General features: G+C 43.6%; 1 protein-coding gene across 3 annotated transcripts; it reads right to left on the bottom strand.

Annotated features, from left to right (window-relative positions):
• Positions 1-1,144: 1,144 nt before the first annotated feature.
• GINS1 (GINS complex subunit 1) lies at positions 1,145-16,417 on the bottom strand. Of its 3 annotated transcripts, none has more exons than XM_043479217.1 (7): positions 16,217-16,417; positions 11,895-11,959; positions 8,713-8,811; positions 8,071-8,161; positions 5,786-5,902; positions 4,891-4,965; positions 1,145-3,227 (listed from the first exon to the last, which is right to left on the bottom strand). In XM_043479217.1, exons 1-7 carry the CDS (start codon positions 16,289-16,291, stop codon positions 3,159-3,161), a joined length of 591 nt encoding a protein of 196 aa, XP_043335152.1. In that variant the 5' UTR covers positions 16,292-16,417; the 3' UTR covers positions 1,145-3,158. The 3 variants fall into 3 exon arrangements, with proteins under 3 accessions (XP_043335152.1, XP_043335153.1, XP_043335154.1); XM_043479218.1 differs by lacking the exon at positions 16,217-16,417 and adding an exon at positions 15,452-16,139; XM_043479219.1 differs by lacking the exon at positions 16,217-16,417 and adding an exon at positions 15,270-15,421.
• Positions 16,418-19,399: the final 2,982 nt, after the last annotated feature.

The raw sequence follows: 19,399 nt of genomic DNA, 5'->3' as shown, positions 1-19,399 counted from the left end.
AAGAAAAAATTCATCAAGTATCTCTCCAAAGAAGATTCATACTGAGATAGTTATATAGGTATTAGTGCTATTTTAAAAGGTACATTTCTGTGAAAAATAGATAAAGGAACATGCACCACTGAAAACTGACACCAGAACCCTGACACCCCATCTGACTGTGGGGCCTCTTGCTTTCCTGCCTTTACATGCTTCATGTGGCCTCTTCATTGACTCTGAGCACCTGGGGCTGTATTAGTTGACTGAATTTGGCAGAAAATGGTGCTAGTTCACTACCAGGCCTAGTCGGTCAGAAAACTAGCAGCACACACATCCACCTTCTTAACCTTGCAGGGTCCCAAGCTGCCAGGTAAGAAGCCCAATCAGCTCACTGGATAGAACCTCGCAAGAGGCCCACACGGAGAACAGAGGCCAAGCCATACGAGTCAGGTCACCAGAGGAATGCAACTGCGTCAGAGACCGCAAGCAAGAGCTGCAGAACCTCCCAGCTGAGCCCAGCAAACCTGCAGAACTGCAAAGGTCAAGAGTGGTGTGGTTTAAAGCCATTGTGTTTGGATAGCTGTTTCATAGGAACAATGGCTGAAAACACCGACAAAGCAGACACATGTGTGAATACATACACATCCGTCCCCTCTTGCTAAGCACTATAAAACAGCACCACTCAAAGTTGCAAAATTTCACAATAAAGTAACAGCAAATCAAATCTTGCAGTTCAATGAATGGTTAACACACCATGGCCAAGAAGAATTACAAATGGACTGTAAAATGGTGCAACAGTTACATATATGTAATCCATAACTTTAGGGAGTTAAGTGAGAAACCATATATGATCATCACTCAAGTTCCAAAAATGCACTTGGAAAAAATCATGTTTGTTAATTACCACTGTTTTACTTTTTTTTTTTTACTATGGTTTTAAATGTATTTTGAACTTTCAGGGTGCACTGAGGAAGGCCACAAGTCTTGTGAGTTTTTCCTGAAGAAGTGTGGGGTGGAGAGATGAAGAAGACTGTCATTCAGGTCGAGTTAGGAAAAGGATAAGCTGCCAGCTATTACCAGCAGTAGTCAACATTTTTCTGAAAGTTCCAGATGACAAAATCAATGTGAAAAAGAAATGACTTTATATAGGAAAGTGGCCAAGTCATCATAATTTACTGCTTTTTAATATTTATCATCCAAAACCTGTTAGAAAATATAACAGAAAACATTCATTCACATGAGGAATAAAAACTGGAAAGTATTTCATTGGAAAAACACCTGAAATGGGAATGTACTTTATATCCATAATCAGTTAACACTGGGCACACTGGATGGCGGCATTCAGTAGGTAAAATAGGAACTTACTTTCATTTTCTACATTGTATGTTTTATCTTTTTAATTGTGCACTTATTACCCTTAAATAAAAAAACATGCATTTTAAAATTCTAGCCACAACTCTATAGGACCAATCAACATAAATTAATAAAACCTACAACACTTTAATTGTTCAACCAGTATACATTTACTTCAAGTAAGAAACATAATTATTTTATTTTGGGAATGAATCAGAAAAGTATCTCATATGGTTTATATACAGAAATGATGCTGGGCTGGCAACAGGGCAGTGGCCTCTGCCGCAGGCTCCTCCTCACAGCTGACTCACATGGCCTCTGGGCTCACCTGCACGTGGTCCCACATGCTTGGAAGAACAGGATGCAAGGGCAGTGACCACTGAGCTACAGTTAACACATCATCCACCCCACTCACTAGAGAAACTTTCCTTATTGTTTATTGGCAGAGATTCAGATGAAAATCCGATCTGGCTATGAATCTATGGAAGGAATTATTTTAGGGCTCTGTGCTTTCAATGCCCAGGGCACAGGTTCAGTCTCTGGTCGGGAAACAGATCCTATGAACCGCACAGCCTGGAAAAGAATCTGCCAAGGGCCACTTGGTGACTAAGTATTAATACATGTGTTGTGAAAATATGCAGATCCACACCCTAGGTAGAGGCTCTCATAGTTTGACTACTTGAGTAGAATTTTGGCCAGAAATATTCCCATTTAAGAAATATACTGCAGAGAGTGCCAGGTACGGGGTTTATCTGTATTTTAAACTTGAATGTCTCTGAGATTACTGGGCTGGTCATGGAGGGGACTGGTGGAGAAAGGCCATTGACCAGCAGGTAGGACCACCTGGTGCCTCTCCGCCTATCATTTTATTGGGCAGTAGAAATTACCCTCCACTTAGCTGATCAGCTCTTCATGTGACTTCTTGGTCAACGTGACTCCTGGGGGGAAACTGCACAAAATTCCTTTCCTAGCCCCAATCTCAACTTCCCTTTCCAAAATGGATATCCTACGACACAAGCTCGCAGACAGGCACAAGCAAGACCAGCCACCACTGCTGGAAATGGGCAAAATCCATTGTGTTCTCTAAAGACCACCGGCTCCACCTGCCCATGTGATTTGGAAACACAAACTTCAGAAATCCAGCTCCCTGGCTTGCACAGGCACACTTCCAGCAACAATACAAGAGGCCCAGGGACATAAGACCTCCCTGTACATCCAGGCGAAACTCTCCCTCAATGTTTAAAGGAGATGAACATGTAACGAATGTTTACTTTCATGAAGCTAAAACACACGATAGTATTTTGGGAATTGTAGAAATGTTATGATTACAGATACAACTTACTACACAGACGGTAGAATCCTGGACAATAGAAAATCAAACCTCTCGCATGTTGTGAAGACAGAATGAGAAGATAGCAGTATACGAGCCGGGAAGCATTCTCTTTAGGCACAGCATCTGCTAGAACCCTGATCGTAGACATCGCTCTAGAGCTGTGGACAGCAGGGTGGATGTCTGTGGAGTCTCTGTACATCCAGAGTGCAAATTCTCTTTTGAGAACCGATACTTCAAAGTACAAACATACAACACAGATTCACAAATATGTTTACCATGGAAGGTAATGGCATTACATTCAGAAATGAAATAAAAGAGAAACTAACATCCAAATGAAAGAAAAAAACAAACCACACTCCTCAGCCAAGCATTCCTGGCTAAAGAATGTCTCAATTTTAGAACCAAAAAGCAGCGGGCCTTGGGGAGGTGGAGAAGTGACCTTGGTTGGGTGCAGTCTCACACCAGGAGGGAGTCTTAGCAGTCATCCGCCCAGGGGTCATGACAGCACGTGCTCCAGAATTCCTTGTCTAATCAGCTGCTCGCACTTCCAACGAGGTAAAAAGTGCTGAGGGGAAGGGGGAGGAAGAGAGGAATGAAGAGCGTTATTTTAAGTTACATGTGTCATTAAAAAGCAGCAATGCATGCTGAATATTTCAAACTGCACCAGTGAAGTAGTTAAAAGCTAAGCTTAAGTATATTTGCTATTTTCATCAACTGAAATTGATGTTACTAAGAGCTGTACTAAAATCTGAATTTTATAAACAAATTCATACTTTCTTAAGTTAAATTTAAACTAAAGACTTCTGAATTCTAGTAGGTATTTTCCTCAGTGTTTGCATATTTAGATTTATGCACAGGAAAGCCAGGTAGGTGATCTGGGCCACACACCACAAGGGATGTGGCAACAGTTCACCAAGAAGGCAAATGGAAGGAGTGTCTTCTCCACTAAACCTCTTCCAGGATCTATGTCTGAACAGTCATTCCGCTACTAAGAGTGCAACTCTTCTCCCGTATTTTTCAAGGATGAAAAGTCTTTGCAATCCATGGATGCTGGCCATGTGCTGTGTGAGGAAGGTGGTGCCCAGCTAAGGCTCATCCTCCCTGTCTCCAGAGAGCACACTGCTCTCATTCTGAGGTGGAACGGCATCTCCTGGTCTCATTCCCTCCCAAACAGCAAGGCTTAACACAGAAGGGAACATTTACCAAATTCTGGAGTGGGGAGGTGCATGCAGTGAGGCAGGAAGACTTTTCAAGCTCACAGGTGACTAAAGGAATCTCAAAGACTAGACAGACATAGGTATTTGAGTAAAAATGAAAAACTGCATTAGGAAGTGCAGCGCAGAGAACTCTAGAAGGTGAACTGAAGGAAAGAGCGCGGCAAGTACTCAAGGAAGTGGAAGCCACTTCAGCAGCACCGTGCACCTGACAGTCCTTCACAAACTCAAGGCCTCGCGTGGGACCCACGACCAAAGAAACTCCTGCCCACCAGTCATGAAGACCCACGGGCCAAGGACTGATGTCTGACTTAACTGAATTAAGTCTTACAACTATGAAATGTAAAAAAAAGGAAAAAATCCGATGGAGTTGTTCACTGAACAGTTATTCCAATGTCTACTAAAGACACTTGTTCTCATTTCTGGGCAATGAGAAACATGCCCTGTAGAGTCAAGATTAAAGGACTGTGTGGTAGGAAAATGTTTCCCTATTAATATTTCACATTATGTGGGTGATCTATAACAGATTTTATAGAAAACTTATTTCTGATGTGCTCAGACATGTTAGAAGCCTCTTAATATCCACGACAGTAGCTGATGCTTTTAAGCTACCCCAGTTTTATAGAGTGATACTGAGAGACAAAAATCTCATCAAGAGGAAGGCTTCTGCCCACAAACCCTAGGGTCCACATGCCACAGAGCCCACACACAACTGCCAAACCCGCGTGCTGCCACAATGGAAGCCCGTGCACCTAGAGCCTGTGGGAAGCAGGCAGTCTGACTGCACCCATAATCTCTACATGATGTTTAAGGGCCAACCGTATCAGCCCTTTCCTACTACATGCAACGTTTGCTTCAAGTCTTTAGAAAAAGGATAAAAGGATATTTTATGATAAACTTAATGCCTATGACACAAATGATCATGGCAAGGTGATATTTATTTAGCTACTGACTCCAACATCTCCATCATTCAGCACTCTTACAAAATTTAAAGTATCCTAAGACAGTAAATACCTGGCTATTTTTTTTTAATAGCACTGAAGTACCATCCTCAACTTCAAACTCTCCGTAGTCTTTTAGACACCGCACCTGAAAAGAAAAACTGATGTTTTATAATATCTAAATTATTTTTTATTATGAAGTAACCATCAAGTAGCTGGGGGCCACACATGTACCTACAGGGAAGTATCAGGCTCTGTGGGCTTCTTCTCTGTGTAGTTAGGCTTAGTGTTCCTTACTGAGGCATACTAGTGGTTCCAGTGGCCATTAGTTCCACTGTCCACTGATGGGGAGGAGGAAAAATGGCAAATCTCTGAATATATGTGTAGGTCAGCACCGACAGCAAGGAAACTGAAGGAGCTGCCAAAGAGAGTTTTGGGTTGGATTTTCACTTTGATTTCACTTTGTTTTAACAATATGTAAAATACTTACATGGTTCTAAAGTTAAAACTTTTAAAAAACAGGTACAGTCAAAAATTTTTAGCTGTTCAATCCTATTCGCACCACCACCTACAGGTAAAAGTTTTGGCTTGGGTTTATGTTTCCTCTCATTTGTTTTTTGCTTTATTGTGCTTCTCATATTGTTTTTTTTTTTTTACAAACTGAAGATTTGTGTCAACCCTGCATTGTCAGATGGCAGGATTTTTTAGCAATAAAATATGTATATAATGCTAACACATACTCAACAGACTAGTGTAAGCATAACTTTTACATGCACTGGGAAACCAAAAGATTTGTGTGACATGTTTGAGTGAATATTCGCTTCATTGTGAATCAGAAACCAAACCTATGGTGTCACCAAGGTATGTCTATATACACTAGTATACAGTCATATACCCACTCCCTTGGACAAAAGTCAGCACACTCTGTGCATCAAAGAAACACTCATTTTTTTTAAAGGTATACTTACTTCTATATATAGGCTTTTTGGAGGTTTCATATCCTGTGTGATGTCCAAACCTTCGTCTCCTCCCAATGACCTCATGTAGGTAGCAAGGGACTTTTTATAACGATTGAACCAGTCCATCTGGAAACATAAAGATGGCCATTTGACAAAGCTGTAAGAAGATAAACTTGCAGAAACTGTACACTAAACCTTTCAAAAACAGCACACATGCCCACATGCATCTTTACAATGACCACTCATTCCAACTACAAATATTATTGATTGCCTATTATGAACCAGGCACTGGTACCTAGAACAGTAGGTATTGGTCATTCTGCATATCAGTACCTAAAAATGCAGGATGATATACCACTTTCAAGGACTGAACAATTCAATATTATAATAATGTTAACTGATCTATAGATTCACGTCATTCTCGATCAAAACTCCAATTGTTGAAAAAAATCGAACTTGACAAAGGAGTCTGAAATTTGCATGGAAATGCAAAAAGCCAAAAATAGTCACGACACTTGAAAAAAGAAGAACAAAATGGGAAAACTTACTTAAGAAGTATTACAAAATTACAGTCATTTCAGCAGTATGAAATCGGTACAAGGACAAATAGACTAAGACAAAATAAAGCCCCCCCACAGACATGAAACTTGGCTCGTACATTATTCACAAAAATCTATTCCAGTACTGTAGATCTTTGTGAAAGATAAAACAAGGTAACTCCGAAAAGACTGTACAGAGAAACATCTTCATATCCTTCACTAGTGAAGTGTGTGCGTGCATACATACACATGTACACCCCTCCCTCAGGTTTAATACTCTGCCAGAACGACTCACAGGACCCAGGAAAGCACTGTCCTGACAGTCACTGTTGTACTGTAGTGAAAGGAATACAAATTAGAACCAGCCAAAGGAAGAGACAGTCAGGGTAAGGTCTGGGAGGGTCCCAAATGTGAAGCTTTGATTTCCTCTCCCTGAGGGATCAGGACACACCACCCTCCCGGCACACTGATGTGGAACAATGCACATGGGTCATGTCAACCAGGGAAGCTCACACAACTCCGAAGTGTCATGACACAGGCTGCACTGATTGATCAAACCGTGACGGACTGAATCACAGGTGACGGAGCCCTCCTTCTAGCTCCCCTCTCCTCTCTGCAATGATATCAAGAGGCTAAAGGCCTCAAACCTGAGGGGAGAGTGGAAACCTCTGAATTTGTAGCCAGTTGGTCAGAAGGGAGAGTGGCCCTGGGAATCCCCAATCCATGGCTGGTGTCTGAAGTGAGGGCAGTCTTAACCTATGAAGTTTGGTCTAACTAGGTAGTTGGTATCCGAAGTCACTGCAGCAGGTGCTATGACCTTCACTTTGTAAATGAGGGGATTTAGGCACATGGAGGGATGGAGTTGCCTGCCTAGGATCTCTCAGAAGCAGAGCCAAGGTTTCTACACGAGTTTGCTTGCCTTCAATCCTGTGTCCTTAAATACTGTGCCTCAGTGACTGGATAAATCAAGAATTCACCACACATTCACAAAGATAAGCAAAGTATGTGTGTGCATGCTGAGTCTCTTCAGTCGTGTCCAATTCTCTGCAACCCTATGGACTGTAGCCTGCCAAGGCACCCCGTCCACGGGATCATCCAGGCAAGAATACTGGAGTGGGTTGCCAAGCCCTCCTCCAGGGGATCTTCCCGACCCAAGGATTGAACTCACATCACTTATGTCTCCTGCACTGGCAGGCAAGTTCTTTACCACAAGTGCCACCTGGGAAGCCCCAAGCAAAGTATGTACACACACATATTTTATGAAGAACTTCCAAATAATAATGCCAGTTTTGAATCCTACTGATGCATCACTAGCAGCCAACATAACGGGACCCTTTATTTTGTTAAGTAATAGTAGTTTTCCGTACAGCATTTAGAATTACTCCTACCATTCTCAAACAGACCAAAAACTACTGAAAAGCAAATGTTAAAACAAAAAGACAAGTACTATAAATACTATTACAAAACAATGCCAGGGGGCTTCCTTCATAGCTCAGTTGGTAAACAATCTGCCTGCAATGCAGGAGACCCGGGTTCAATCCCTGGGTTGGGAAGGCCCCCTGGAGAAGGAACTGGCAACCCACTCCAGTATTCTTGCCTAGAGAATCCTCATGGACAGAGGAGGCTGGCGGGCTACAGTCCATGGGATTGCAAGAGTCGGACATGACTTAGCGACTAAACCACCACCACCACAAACAATGCCAGAAGCTCAGCCAGTTTCTGAATATACAGATTTGAACAAGAGTGCTAACTTACTTCTTCAGCAGACATGTGAAATCGTAAAGCACTTGGCAAGACACTGCCATATTCCCACCTGAGTGCTCTAATCCGAAGCAGCCGGTCATACCTAGAACATTAATATGGTGTTGGATCAGAAGTTGTCTTGATCAGGAGAGGCTTAAGACTCAACCATCAGAAGGTTAACATGTGGACTTTGATTCGATTCCAGAGGCAAACAAACCACTGTAAGACGACACCTTTGGGACAACATGGAAAATAGGAACAGACTGGATGGATGCTGTGAAGGTACGTTCACTGCTCCAGGTATGAGAACTATACAGTGGTCATGTGAGAAAAGACCCCAAAGGCCCTTATTTCTTAAAGATGCATACGAAACTATTCAGTAGTAAAATGTCTAATGTTTAGCATAAAAAAAGATGAAGCAATTATGGCAAAATGTTAAGAACTGTTTGACCTATATGATGGCTCCACGGGGGGTTGTAATATTATTCCCTAGCTTTAAGAATACGGTCATTTTCCACAATAAAAAATGTTTAAGTGAAAAAAAGAGAAAATTCAGAATGCTCATGAAAGAGAGACAACTCGAAGAATTCCTGACACCCACTGGGATGGGAACCCCCCACCGCTCCCCGCCACCCCGCAGACAGATATGCTCACAGGTAGGCTACAGCGCAGCGCCGATTTCTCAGCAAAGAACAGTGTCGAAACTTGATGGTTGGTATCAGGTCACCTCGTCCACTTGACTTTGCTTCATTCCTGGCAAAACATTTCAGGAAAAGAATGTCTATTAAGCACAGGTTAAATTTTCAAAGTCAGCTAACAACTGACTCCATACTTGTTTTTAGCCATTTATGTTAGTAGTTAACCTACCTAAACAGTACCTGCCTCCACATCGAAGCTTTTGCTAATAGAATAAAATAGAAAAGAGCCAGGGAATTCCCTGGTGGTCCAGTGGTTAAGACACTGCACTTTCATTGCCGAGGGCACAGGTTCAATCTCTGGTCAGAGAACTAAGATCCTGCAAGCTGTGTGGACAAACTTAAATTCTTTCAAAAAAAAAATAAAAACACCTAACTAATTTGCCTAGGATCACACTCCCATTGCTTTGTTTAGCCATGTGGCACACTGCGTTTTGCACACTGGTTAATATCCATTGTCTCCAAATGACAACCTTTTGCCTCACTAAAAAGAATCCCTTTTTCATGCTGGGACAAGAGATCAAATATCATGGGGCATAAGATTATGGCCTCACCTCATGTTCTCATCCTACGGCATCCTCTTTCTATGGCATCAATACTTCCAAATCCTCATTCTCATAAAGTGAGCTAAGGACTCTAAAGTCAAATGCTCCTCCAACTCATTCAAGAAATAGTTCTTGATCTTCAACTATATGTTTGCACTTTAGGGTCCTTCACACAAAGAGGGAGAAAATTTTGGTTTTACCCTATAAAATATATGTCTCCTTAGATATTAGACAAGTATCACCTTTTCCAATCACATGTACAATTGTTTACTGGGTATGGTGTTTCAGTTTTGTAAAATGAAGAGTTCTGGAGAAGGTGGTGGTGGTGATGGCGATATGACATTATGAATGTTTTGAATACACTCAACAGTATGTGTGCTCAGTCACTCAGTAGTGTCCGTCTTTCTGACGCCATGGACTGTAGCCTGCCAGGCTCCTCTATCCATGGAATTTTCCAGGCAAGAGAACCGGGGTGGTTTGCCATTTCCTTCTCTAGGACATCTTCCCAATCCAGGGATTAATGCACATCTCCTGCACTGGCAGGCAGATTCTTTACCACTGAGCTATCACTGGTGTGTATCTTAACCACAATTGAAAAAAAAAAGAGGAAAACAAAACAAACCCATGTGTATAGAACTAATCAGTATCTACTATGGAGTTTTAAAAGGCAACAGAGAAATACAAAATGTTTGTGCCTGCTATAGGCCCTGAAAATAAAGGCAAAATATATTTCCCATGTCTTCTAGATCTGTACCATGTACGTAGATGTACCACGTCTTCTAGATCTCTTCCAGACACTTCTGCCACTCTACAAATGTTAGACTTACTCTCCACATTGTTTACAATGTGCTCTTGATTATAATGAAATAGCACAAATAAAACACACCCAACTTAACATCAAAGTACTTGATTAAATACCCGAGAACTTCCTTAAAAAATTCACATTTCCATGTGAGCAATTAAATAGGAATAGATTTCTTCTGACAAAGAATTTTAACCAGAAACTGGTAATAGTGACTGTCCTGCCCAGAGCCAAACTAGGAGGATAGGGCACAGAATTTTGGATCCTGAATTTCCCAATGGTATGAATACAGGAAAATCATTCCTTTACTGGACCAAGGCCTGTTCAGTTACCTCCTAAATAGGTCTGTAAACTGTTTTCTTTTCCCCTAGTCTGGCGCACCCTTCCTGTCACCTGCGTGACCACCATATTCCCTCTCAGTCCCACCATCCACTATCCACATGGCAGCCGTGAGAACACAAACATGCCACCACCTCCCCCACATGCTTAAAAATCTCATCTGGTTGTTGCCCTTTGCCTGCTCACTAAGTTTCAGCCACACTGGCCTTTGGTAATGATCAGGTCCCTGAGCATCCCGCCCTCTTTCATGCCTCAGGGCCTTTGCACATGCTGTTTCCTCCAATTAGAAATGTTCTGTGCCCACAATTACTTCCTCGCTAAAACCTACTTCTTCAGGCTCCAGCTGAAGTGTCTCTTCCTCAGAGACAATTTCCAGGATTTCTCAATCTACTCATATTTTCAGTGTATTACTCTCTCTCCGAGTGCTGTGTTTCCCTTCACAGTACGTAGTCCGACCTGGTTTACCTGCATTGAACATCTGTCTTCTGCCTGACACTGAGGGCCACGGGGGCAAACCTCTTGATTCTGCTGTTTACAATTGAGACACCAGAGCCCTTTTTCAGCTCGTGTCTAGTGCATATCTGTTGCATGAACAAATGAATGAGTTGGGAACCCGAGTTCAGGACTTTCCATTTCCCTTACATTTACTGCAGACCTCTTGCACATCAGTTCCTCATTCATCGGTATCTATCCTCAAACACAGTCACTGCAAAGTATTCTGTGTGCTCCACAAACCCTAACAACACGCTACTGATTTCTATGTCCAACAAACTGGTGAAAACACTACCTAACAAGGCCAAGGATGAAATCTCATGTGCAGACAGACTTCTCTCCTGGTTGAGCTCTCAATAACTCATTTTTCCTCCAGCAGTCAGTACTCTTGCGTCTTATTCTTCACCCAGTCAAAGGATCCTCTTAAGTCTGTTGTTCACCCCAGATCCTCCATTGTGCCAACTACCATGCTTGGCTCTAAATATTCTGCAACTCCAGAACCCTCTAACTCACCAAGCTGTATCGTTCTGCAGCACAAGTTCGCAGTGAACTTCACTTAAGCTTTTGGAAGTCACTGCTACTCCTGCTCAATTTGCAAACTGCCTGTTCTCCCTTTAAACCACTAAGGCCTCACCTGATGGAAACAATACACTTTACTCGTTATGTCTGTTACTTGTTCCTGTCTCACCTCTTTCGGATCCACCCTAAATCCTTTCAAGTCATACCAGTCAAACAATAAGTATTTATCGAACACTTACCATGTGCCAAGCACTACTCGGTCCCTATAGACATAACAATCATGAACACAAATCCTTCTACTTCTGTATAGCCAGGGTATTATCAGGGTCACAGAGAATTAAGAAAACCAAATCATATCTAAAAACTAATATTAATTAATATGATGATCTGACTTCAACATTGTACTTCTTAAATTGTTTTAAAATATCAAGCTTACCAACTTACACATCAGATTGGTTTTGCTCATATAAAGCTTTCATCTCCTCCAGAACTTGCCTCAGTCCATCTTCCTGGAACATATAAAATTACACTCATTAATTCCCCCACCAAGTTTGTAGCAATACTCTACGCTTATGTACCTTATGAAAAACCAATAGTCCTTCCACACCTACTAAGACGGCTATAATAAGTGTTGGAGAGGATGGGGAGAAACTGGAACCCTTGTACAATGCAGGTAGGAATGCAAAATGGTACAGCCCTATAGAAGACAGCAGTGTGGGTCCACAAAAAGTTAAATTTAGAATTACCATATTATCCAGCAATTCCTCTTCTAGGAATACACTCAAGAAAACTGCAAACCTAAGTTCATACAAAAACTTATGCACAAATATGCAGAGTAGGATTACTCATAACAGCCAAAAAGTGGAAACAATCCAAATGTCCAACTGATGAACAGATAAGCCAAAATGGTATGTCCATTTAATGGAATATTACTGTCAAAAAAAGAAGTGCTGATACACACAACAACATGAACTTTGAAAACACTGCTTAGTGAAATAAGCCAGACAGAAAAGGACAAATATTGTATGATTCTACTTATCTGAAATGTCTAGAATAGGCACTCATAGAAACAAAGTAGATTAGAGGTTACCAGGCTGAGGGGAAAGAGGAGTGGGGAGTTACTGCTTAACGGCTACAGAGTTTACTTGGGGTTATGAAAAAGCTTTGGAAATAGGGGTGATGGTTGCACAACAATGGGAATATAATTAATGCCACTGAAGTGTACACACAAAAGTGGTTAAAAATGGCAAAGTTTAAGTTATGTATCGTTTACCACAATTAAAAAAAAAGGAATGAATTGCCAACAAAATACACAATTAACATACTAATTAAGGATAATCTTAAATACATTGTGTTGAGAAGTCAGACAGAAAGGAGTACATACTGTATGCTTCTAACTGGCCCCATTCAGAAAAGTTTGCAATTCCTGGCATGCTGACTCCAAAAATACAATAAAAAAGACAAATATAATCTGTAGGGGAAAGAAAATCCTTGGTTGCCTAGGGCTGCAGATGGGAGGTAGCCAGTGCCACAAAAGAGAAAAGGGAATCCTTGGGATAGCAGATATCTTGGTTAGGGTGCTGGTTACAAGGATTGTATACATTCGTCAAAACTCAAAGGTCTATTAAAATGTGTACTGTGTTGTATATAAATTATACCTCAATAAAACTAATGAGAAAAAACCAATAGTCTACAGAAGTAATAACACATGACAGAAGCATATAAATAACTTACTGTTTATTGGAAAAGGATTTTAAAAGGTTACGACTGAAAAAAAAAACAAAAAAACACCTATACACTGCCAGGATAGAAAACAGAAAGGTCAAAGGAGTTTTTCTGCTATCTACTTGGGCAAATTTCTAAAAAACTTCCCTTGGAGGGATAAAAACATTATATTTATAAAATTCATAAATGTTATACAATGTCTGTCAAAAAGCAACCCCTACACCTGAAACACTGTAAATAAACTATATTTCAATTAAAATTAAAAAAAAAGAACCCAATAATGCTATAACAATGATGCCCCCCCTCCAAAAAAAAAACCCCACAAAACCTCAAAGCAAAACAGTGATAAGCAACCCATCTACTTTTAGAGGTACAATATATGCATTAGCAAAAATGTTTTAGCACTACTGGTATAATTACAAAATTGCACTACTTAATCCTGCTTGAATATAAGAAATCATTTCTAATGAAACATGAAAGCATGACTTCTACTTTCTTTTTCATCAACTGGTTAAAAAGATATGGAAAAGTCTGATTTACTAGAATTCAGTTAAATATTCCTTTTATCACAAATATTAAGGAACAGTTGAAACTCTTGCACTATTAGGAGATCAGTAGGTATACAAAAGACAAGAACAAAATAAACTTGTAAAGATACAACCAAATTTTCAGTATATGTGCTGCTGAAGCGAGCACAAGATACAACCAAATTTTCAGATTTAAATTTTTATTTATTGTTTTACGACTTCGATTTTTAAAATTTACACTGGGAAGTGCATCATTTTGTGCTCCCACCTCCAGCTGTAAGCCCCTGGGAACTCAAGATAATTTTCCTAAAGACTCAAATGATTATCAGTTCTGCATATCCAAAGTGCATCATTCCAATTTGCCAAACACAGCACCTAACCATGAGGGATTCTGGAATGAACAAGGCAGATAGCTGCTCTAAACCAGCTACCATCCGCTGGGGAGGAATGATTCTTGAAAGCATGTGTGGGTCAAGGGTGTGAGGGGTCAATCAGATCAAGATCAATTCTTAGTCTAACCCAGCTCACCTGTCCCAGGGGCCAGCCCCTAAAGGTAGGCACTACGGCAAGAAAACGTGCACCTACACCCTCTAAGACCCAGAAAAGCCAGGATTTTACACTTCTAAGAAACCAACACTTAAAATCCAAGCGAAAAAGACAGCTGGACTAACAGTCTGAAAAGCCAGCCCCTTGGGCAGTGTCTGCCTGTGCCTTTGGGCTCATTTCTTCCCATGTAACGTAGTCTTCCCACTCTAGTGGGGCCATATTGGAAAGCCTCCATCCCTCTCAAACATCTGGCTTAAAACTCAGCATTCAAAAAACTAAGATCATGGTATCCGGTCCCATCACTTTATGGCAAACAGATGGGGAAAAAATGGAATCAGGGGCAGAATTTATTTTCTTGGGCTCCCAAATCACTGCAGATGGTGACTGCAGTCATGAAATTAAAAGACCCTTACTCCTTGGAAGAAAAGCTATCACAAGCCTAGAGAGCATTTAAAAAGCAGATTACCACTTTGTAGACAAAGGGCCCTATTGTCAAAGCTACGGTTTTTCCAGTAGTCATGTACGGATATGACAGCTGGATCATAAAGAAGGCTGAGCACCGAAGAACTGATGCTTTTGAACTTTGGTGTTAGAGAAGACTCTTGATAGTCCCTTGGACAGCAAGGAAATCAAACCAGTCAATCCTAAAGGAAATCAACCTTGAATATTCCTTGGAAGGAATAATGCTGATGCTGAAGCTCCAATACTTTGGCCACCTGATGTAAAGAGCTAATTCACTGGAAAAGACCCTGATGCTGGGAAAAACTGAGGGTAAGACGAAGGAGAAGGGGGCTACAGAGGGTGAAACGGTTGGATGACATCACTGACCCAATGGACATAAATTTGGGCAAAGTCAGGGAGACAGTGAAGGACAGGTAGCCTGGCCTGCTGCTGTCCATGGGGTCACAAACACTGGGGCATGACTTATGGACTGAACAACAGCAACAACAACTCCTCTGAGTTCTGTGTCTCCAGTGAACCTCCCGCTGTGGTCTCCTAACTTTTTAGATAAGGTAACTGCCTGAAGTGGCAAGAATAACAGACTGGAATCGAAGAAAACTGTTCAAGTTGAGGCTCCGCTTCCAACACGCTGCAAGTTCAGACGAGCCCTTTAACTTGATCCTTAATTCCAGGCGCTCAGTTTCCCCATCTGTTAAATAACCCAAGTGTCAGCCTAACTGCTCTTGAATGTTCAAAACTCACCTTACCCAGACGCTCTTCCGGCTGACCGCCAGATGTTTACACTGCTACCTGACTGAAGCCTCCAGAGACGCCGGTCTCTCCACGCCCCGGCGACTCCTCTCACCTCCACCCCTGTCCTCCTACCTACCAGTCCTGTCGTCTTAGGACACGGTGTTCAGGGCCCCCCGACCGGGCTGTGGACCACATCCATCGCTTCTGTGGTCTATTTATAACCCACTCAGAACCAGTCTTTCTTCTATCCGGTCCATTCCCCAAAGTGCTGCGACAGCTATCAAAACACAGAGTGATCCCGTCGCTCCTCTGAAATGCCTTGTAGTGACGAGCAAACCTCCGGGCCCCGGAGCCCGCCCTTCCCCGGCGGGGAGGGTGTTGCGCGGCCGGCTCTCCGGTGGGGCTACACTCACCGCAGCCCTCAGGGCACGGCCCTAACGCCGGGGCTACCCCGGTTCACACCTCCCCAGTCTAACTCACACCTGAGATCTAGCTCCGCGTCTCCCGGTCTCTCTGCACCTCACCGGGGCCAGACGCCCACTGCCCGGCCCGCGCCGCACAGCAGCTACGAGCACGCCGGGCGGCGGCGGCGGCGGCCGCGAGAGGCGGCGGGGAGCGAGGAGAGTGGCGGCAATCCCCGATCTCGCGGGAAGCCACCAAAACCGACCTGCCCACGACCTTCCATGTCCACGGAGGAGAACCATAGGCACACCCCCATCCCGCTCTGGGTTGTGTAGCCCCAGAGAAGCGCCCTGGGGAGGACCCCGCCCTCACGTTGAAAGCAGGCAGCCTTCCCTCGGCCGCGCGGTGCAGCTCCCGGACCAGCTCCATGGCCTTCTCGCAGAACATGGCCCAGGCACCGGGCCCTTTGGACCACCGGCTCTCACCCAAACTGCCGCCTCACTCACTGTTCCCTATGGCTTTTGCTCCTATTGTTCCCAGGAGCGCAGTGCCGACCCGCCTCCGCCCCGTTTTGGCGCCAAAATGGCGACCAATAGGAGCGCACTGCTGGCCTCCGGGCTACGGTGGCCGCCAGGGGACATTTGCCTCCGCCGTGCAGCCGCAGTGCCCCAGGGAGCCTCGCGCTGGGGCGGTTGCGGGCCTCAGTCTGGCTTCAACCCCACCGCTTTCCAGGCCTCGGTCCAAGCTCAGGCTGAGCGGCAGGACAGCTCTCACGCAGCCCAACTCGGGATGGACGCACGCCCGATCTTCCGTTGGATTCAGTCATTCTCCTTTTGGTTGACAGCGTGTGAACCTTGAGGTCTAGAAGGCAGGTCCTGAAAAGGTGGGCATTGATGTTGGGACCCAGCGTTGCATTCTGTTCGGTTTTGCAGTGTGGATTTTCTGTGTTATAACAAAGGGAAAACAACTTTTATTGGGTAGCTCTTGTGTGCTGGACCTAGACTGTGACATTCTTCATGTAATTCTCATGGTTAGCCCTAAAGTGGTTGTTAAGATTCTTGGTGCTGAGTAGGAAATGGAAGTTAAATAACTATTATTGTATGTGAATACACATAGCCGTATTCTCACCTGCATGATTATGGAAATTTTCATATCCACATAGAATCAAAGGTGGGAATTACTACTATAGAGACAATTCATATTATTTGGCTTTTTTGGGGGGCTCCGCTGCAAGGCTTATGGCAGCTTAGTTTCTCACCTCTGCCCCTTGCAGTGGGAGTGCAGAGTCCTAACCCCTGGGCCACCGTGACTTTTCTTTTTTTTAAAGCAATGTTACTTGGATTCATTCTATGTAACCCTAGAAAATTTGTTCCTTTTTGGCAAATATAGACACAGTAGATGTGTGATCTGAGAGATGAGCCTGGAAATGGCTCACAGGGTCTCTGAATCTTATCTTTAGGTCCAGTGACATTTCTTTCCCAACTCTACAGTAATGGATAATTTAAGTGTTTTTATTAAATACATAGTTATATAGTGGACCACCCACCTGCCTTACAGAGGATCCGTGAGAGCCTGGTGTGCTCGCCCTGTGTCCCCGCCTCAGTGTTTGAGCTCTTGGGGAGCATGTTGGTTTCCCAGCAAACCTGCTCCTCCTGCCACTTCCTGTCCCATTTTAGAGACCGCTATCTCTCCAGCTTCTCATGCAGAGCTTTGAAGTCACCCCTTATCACCCACAGCCAGTCTACTACCAAAATCTCTCAATGTTCCATCCAAAATGTTACACAAAATGAAAAAAAAAAAAAAAAAAATGGTATCCTTCTCTCCATCTTCGTCTTCACCCCTTAAGACCGAGGCAATAGGCAGCAGCCTCCTACCCATTTTTCTCTCTTTAGTTCTGGCCCAGCTATTCTATTCTCACTGTCAATGGAGTAATCTTTTCACCACATCATTTGGGTACAGCCACTCCTGGTTAAAACCTTTAACTGCTTCCCAACCAGAAAGGTCAGAGTCTAAAACCTCAACATGACCTTCTAGGCGGGGACTACATGGAACTTACTTCTCCAGGTTCCTCAGGCCACTGCTCCCTGTGCTTAAGGTGATCCCCCTTCTGCCTGGTCCCACAGCCTATCTGTCCTCCTTCTTCTGTTCCTACCTTCTCCTCTGCTCCCACCTTCCTCATGGTCCTACCTGTCTCCCCTTCTTCTCAGCCCCACCTCCTCCCTGTCCCATCTTCTTCTGTTCCTACCTTCAACAGTCCTGCCTGTCCCAGAGCCTTTGCACTTGCTGGCCCCTCTGCTTGGGACATCCCAGTACCATTCTTCACCTTGCCACCTCCAAGGCATCCTTTGCATTGCAGCCTCCAGGGGACCTCACAGAGCCGTCTTTCCCCAGGTCACCAGGACGACCCCTGCTCCCGCACAGCACTGTGGACTTTCCCTTTGCAGTATTATCATTTTATGACATTTCTGTGATTGTGTATCTATACTTGGCTTCCACACTTGCCTGAAGGCCATCAGGGAAAGGACTGTGTTTATTGCTTGTTGCCCAGCACCTTACACACAGGATAAACTCAGAATGCATGTGTTGAATGAAGGAGTATTTATGACTGCAGATGACACGTATGTCTCAGCATGCAGTAGGCCAGCCCCACACAGGGATGCTTTCAGGGTGCTGCATTCATAGCAGCCAGGGTGATCATTAGAACACAAACATGCCACCACCTCCCCCACATGCTTAAAAATCTCACCTGGTGTCGCCCTTTGCCTGCTCACTAAGTTTCAGCCACACTGGCCTTTGGTAGTGATCAGGTCCCTGAGCATCCCACCCTCTTTCATGACTCAGGGCCTTTGCACATGCTGTTTCCTCCAACTAGAATGCTCTCTGCCCACAATCACTTCCTCGCTAAAACCTGCTTCTTCTGGATCCAGCTGAAATGCCTCTTCCTGGGAGAGAATTTCCCTCATTCCTCAATCTGCTAATATTTTTAAGACATGATTCTCTCTCCGAATGTGATGTTTTCCTTCACGGCAGGTAGTCTGACCTGGTTTACCTGAATTTAACATCTGCCTTCTGCGTGACACTGTGAGGGCCAGCGGGGGCAAACCTCTGGATTCTGCTTACAGTCGAAATACCAGAGCCATTTATCAGCTCATAACTGTTGAGTGCATATCTGTTGCACAAACAAATGAATGACTTGGGAACCTGAGTTCAGGACTTTCCATTTCCCTTACATTTACTGCAGACCTCTTGCACATCAGTTCCTCGTTCATTCTCAAACACAGTCACTGCGAGGTGTTCACCAGATCTGTGTCCACAAACCTTAACACCACGCTGCTGATTTCTATCTATGTCCAACTAACTGATGCAAACACTACCTAGCAAGGCCAAGGATGAAATCTTATGTGCAGACAGACTTCTCTCCAGGCTGAGCTCTGACTACCTCCTCTTTCCTCCAGCAGTCAGTACTCTTGTGTCTTATTCTTCACCCAGTCACAGGATCTTCTGAAGTTTGTCATCCAGCCCAAATTCTCCCCTGTGCCAACTACCATGCTTGGC

The sequence above is a fragment of the Cervus canadensis genome, chromosome 10 (assembly GCF_019320065.1).
Source record: "Cervus canadensis isolate Bull #8, Minnesota chromosome 10, ASM1932006v1, whole genome shotgun sequence".
Lineage (NCBI taxonomy): Eukaryota > Metazoa > Chordata > Mammalia > Artiodactyla > Cervidae > Cervus > Cervus canadensis.
This window is presented reverse-complemented; position numbering and strand designations above follow the sequence as displayed.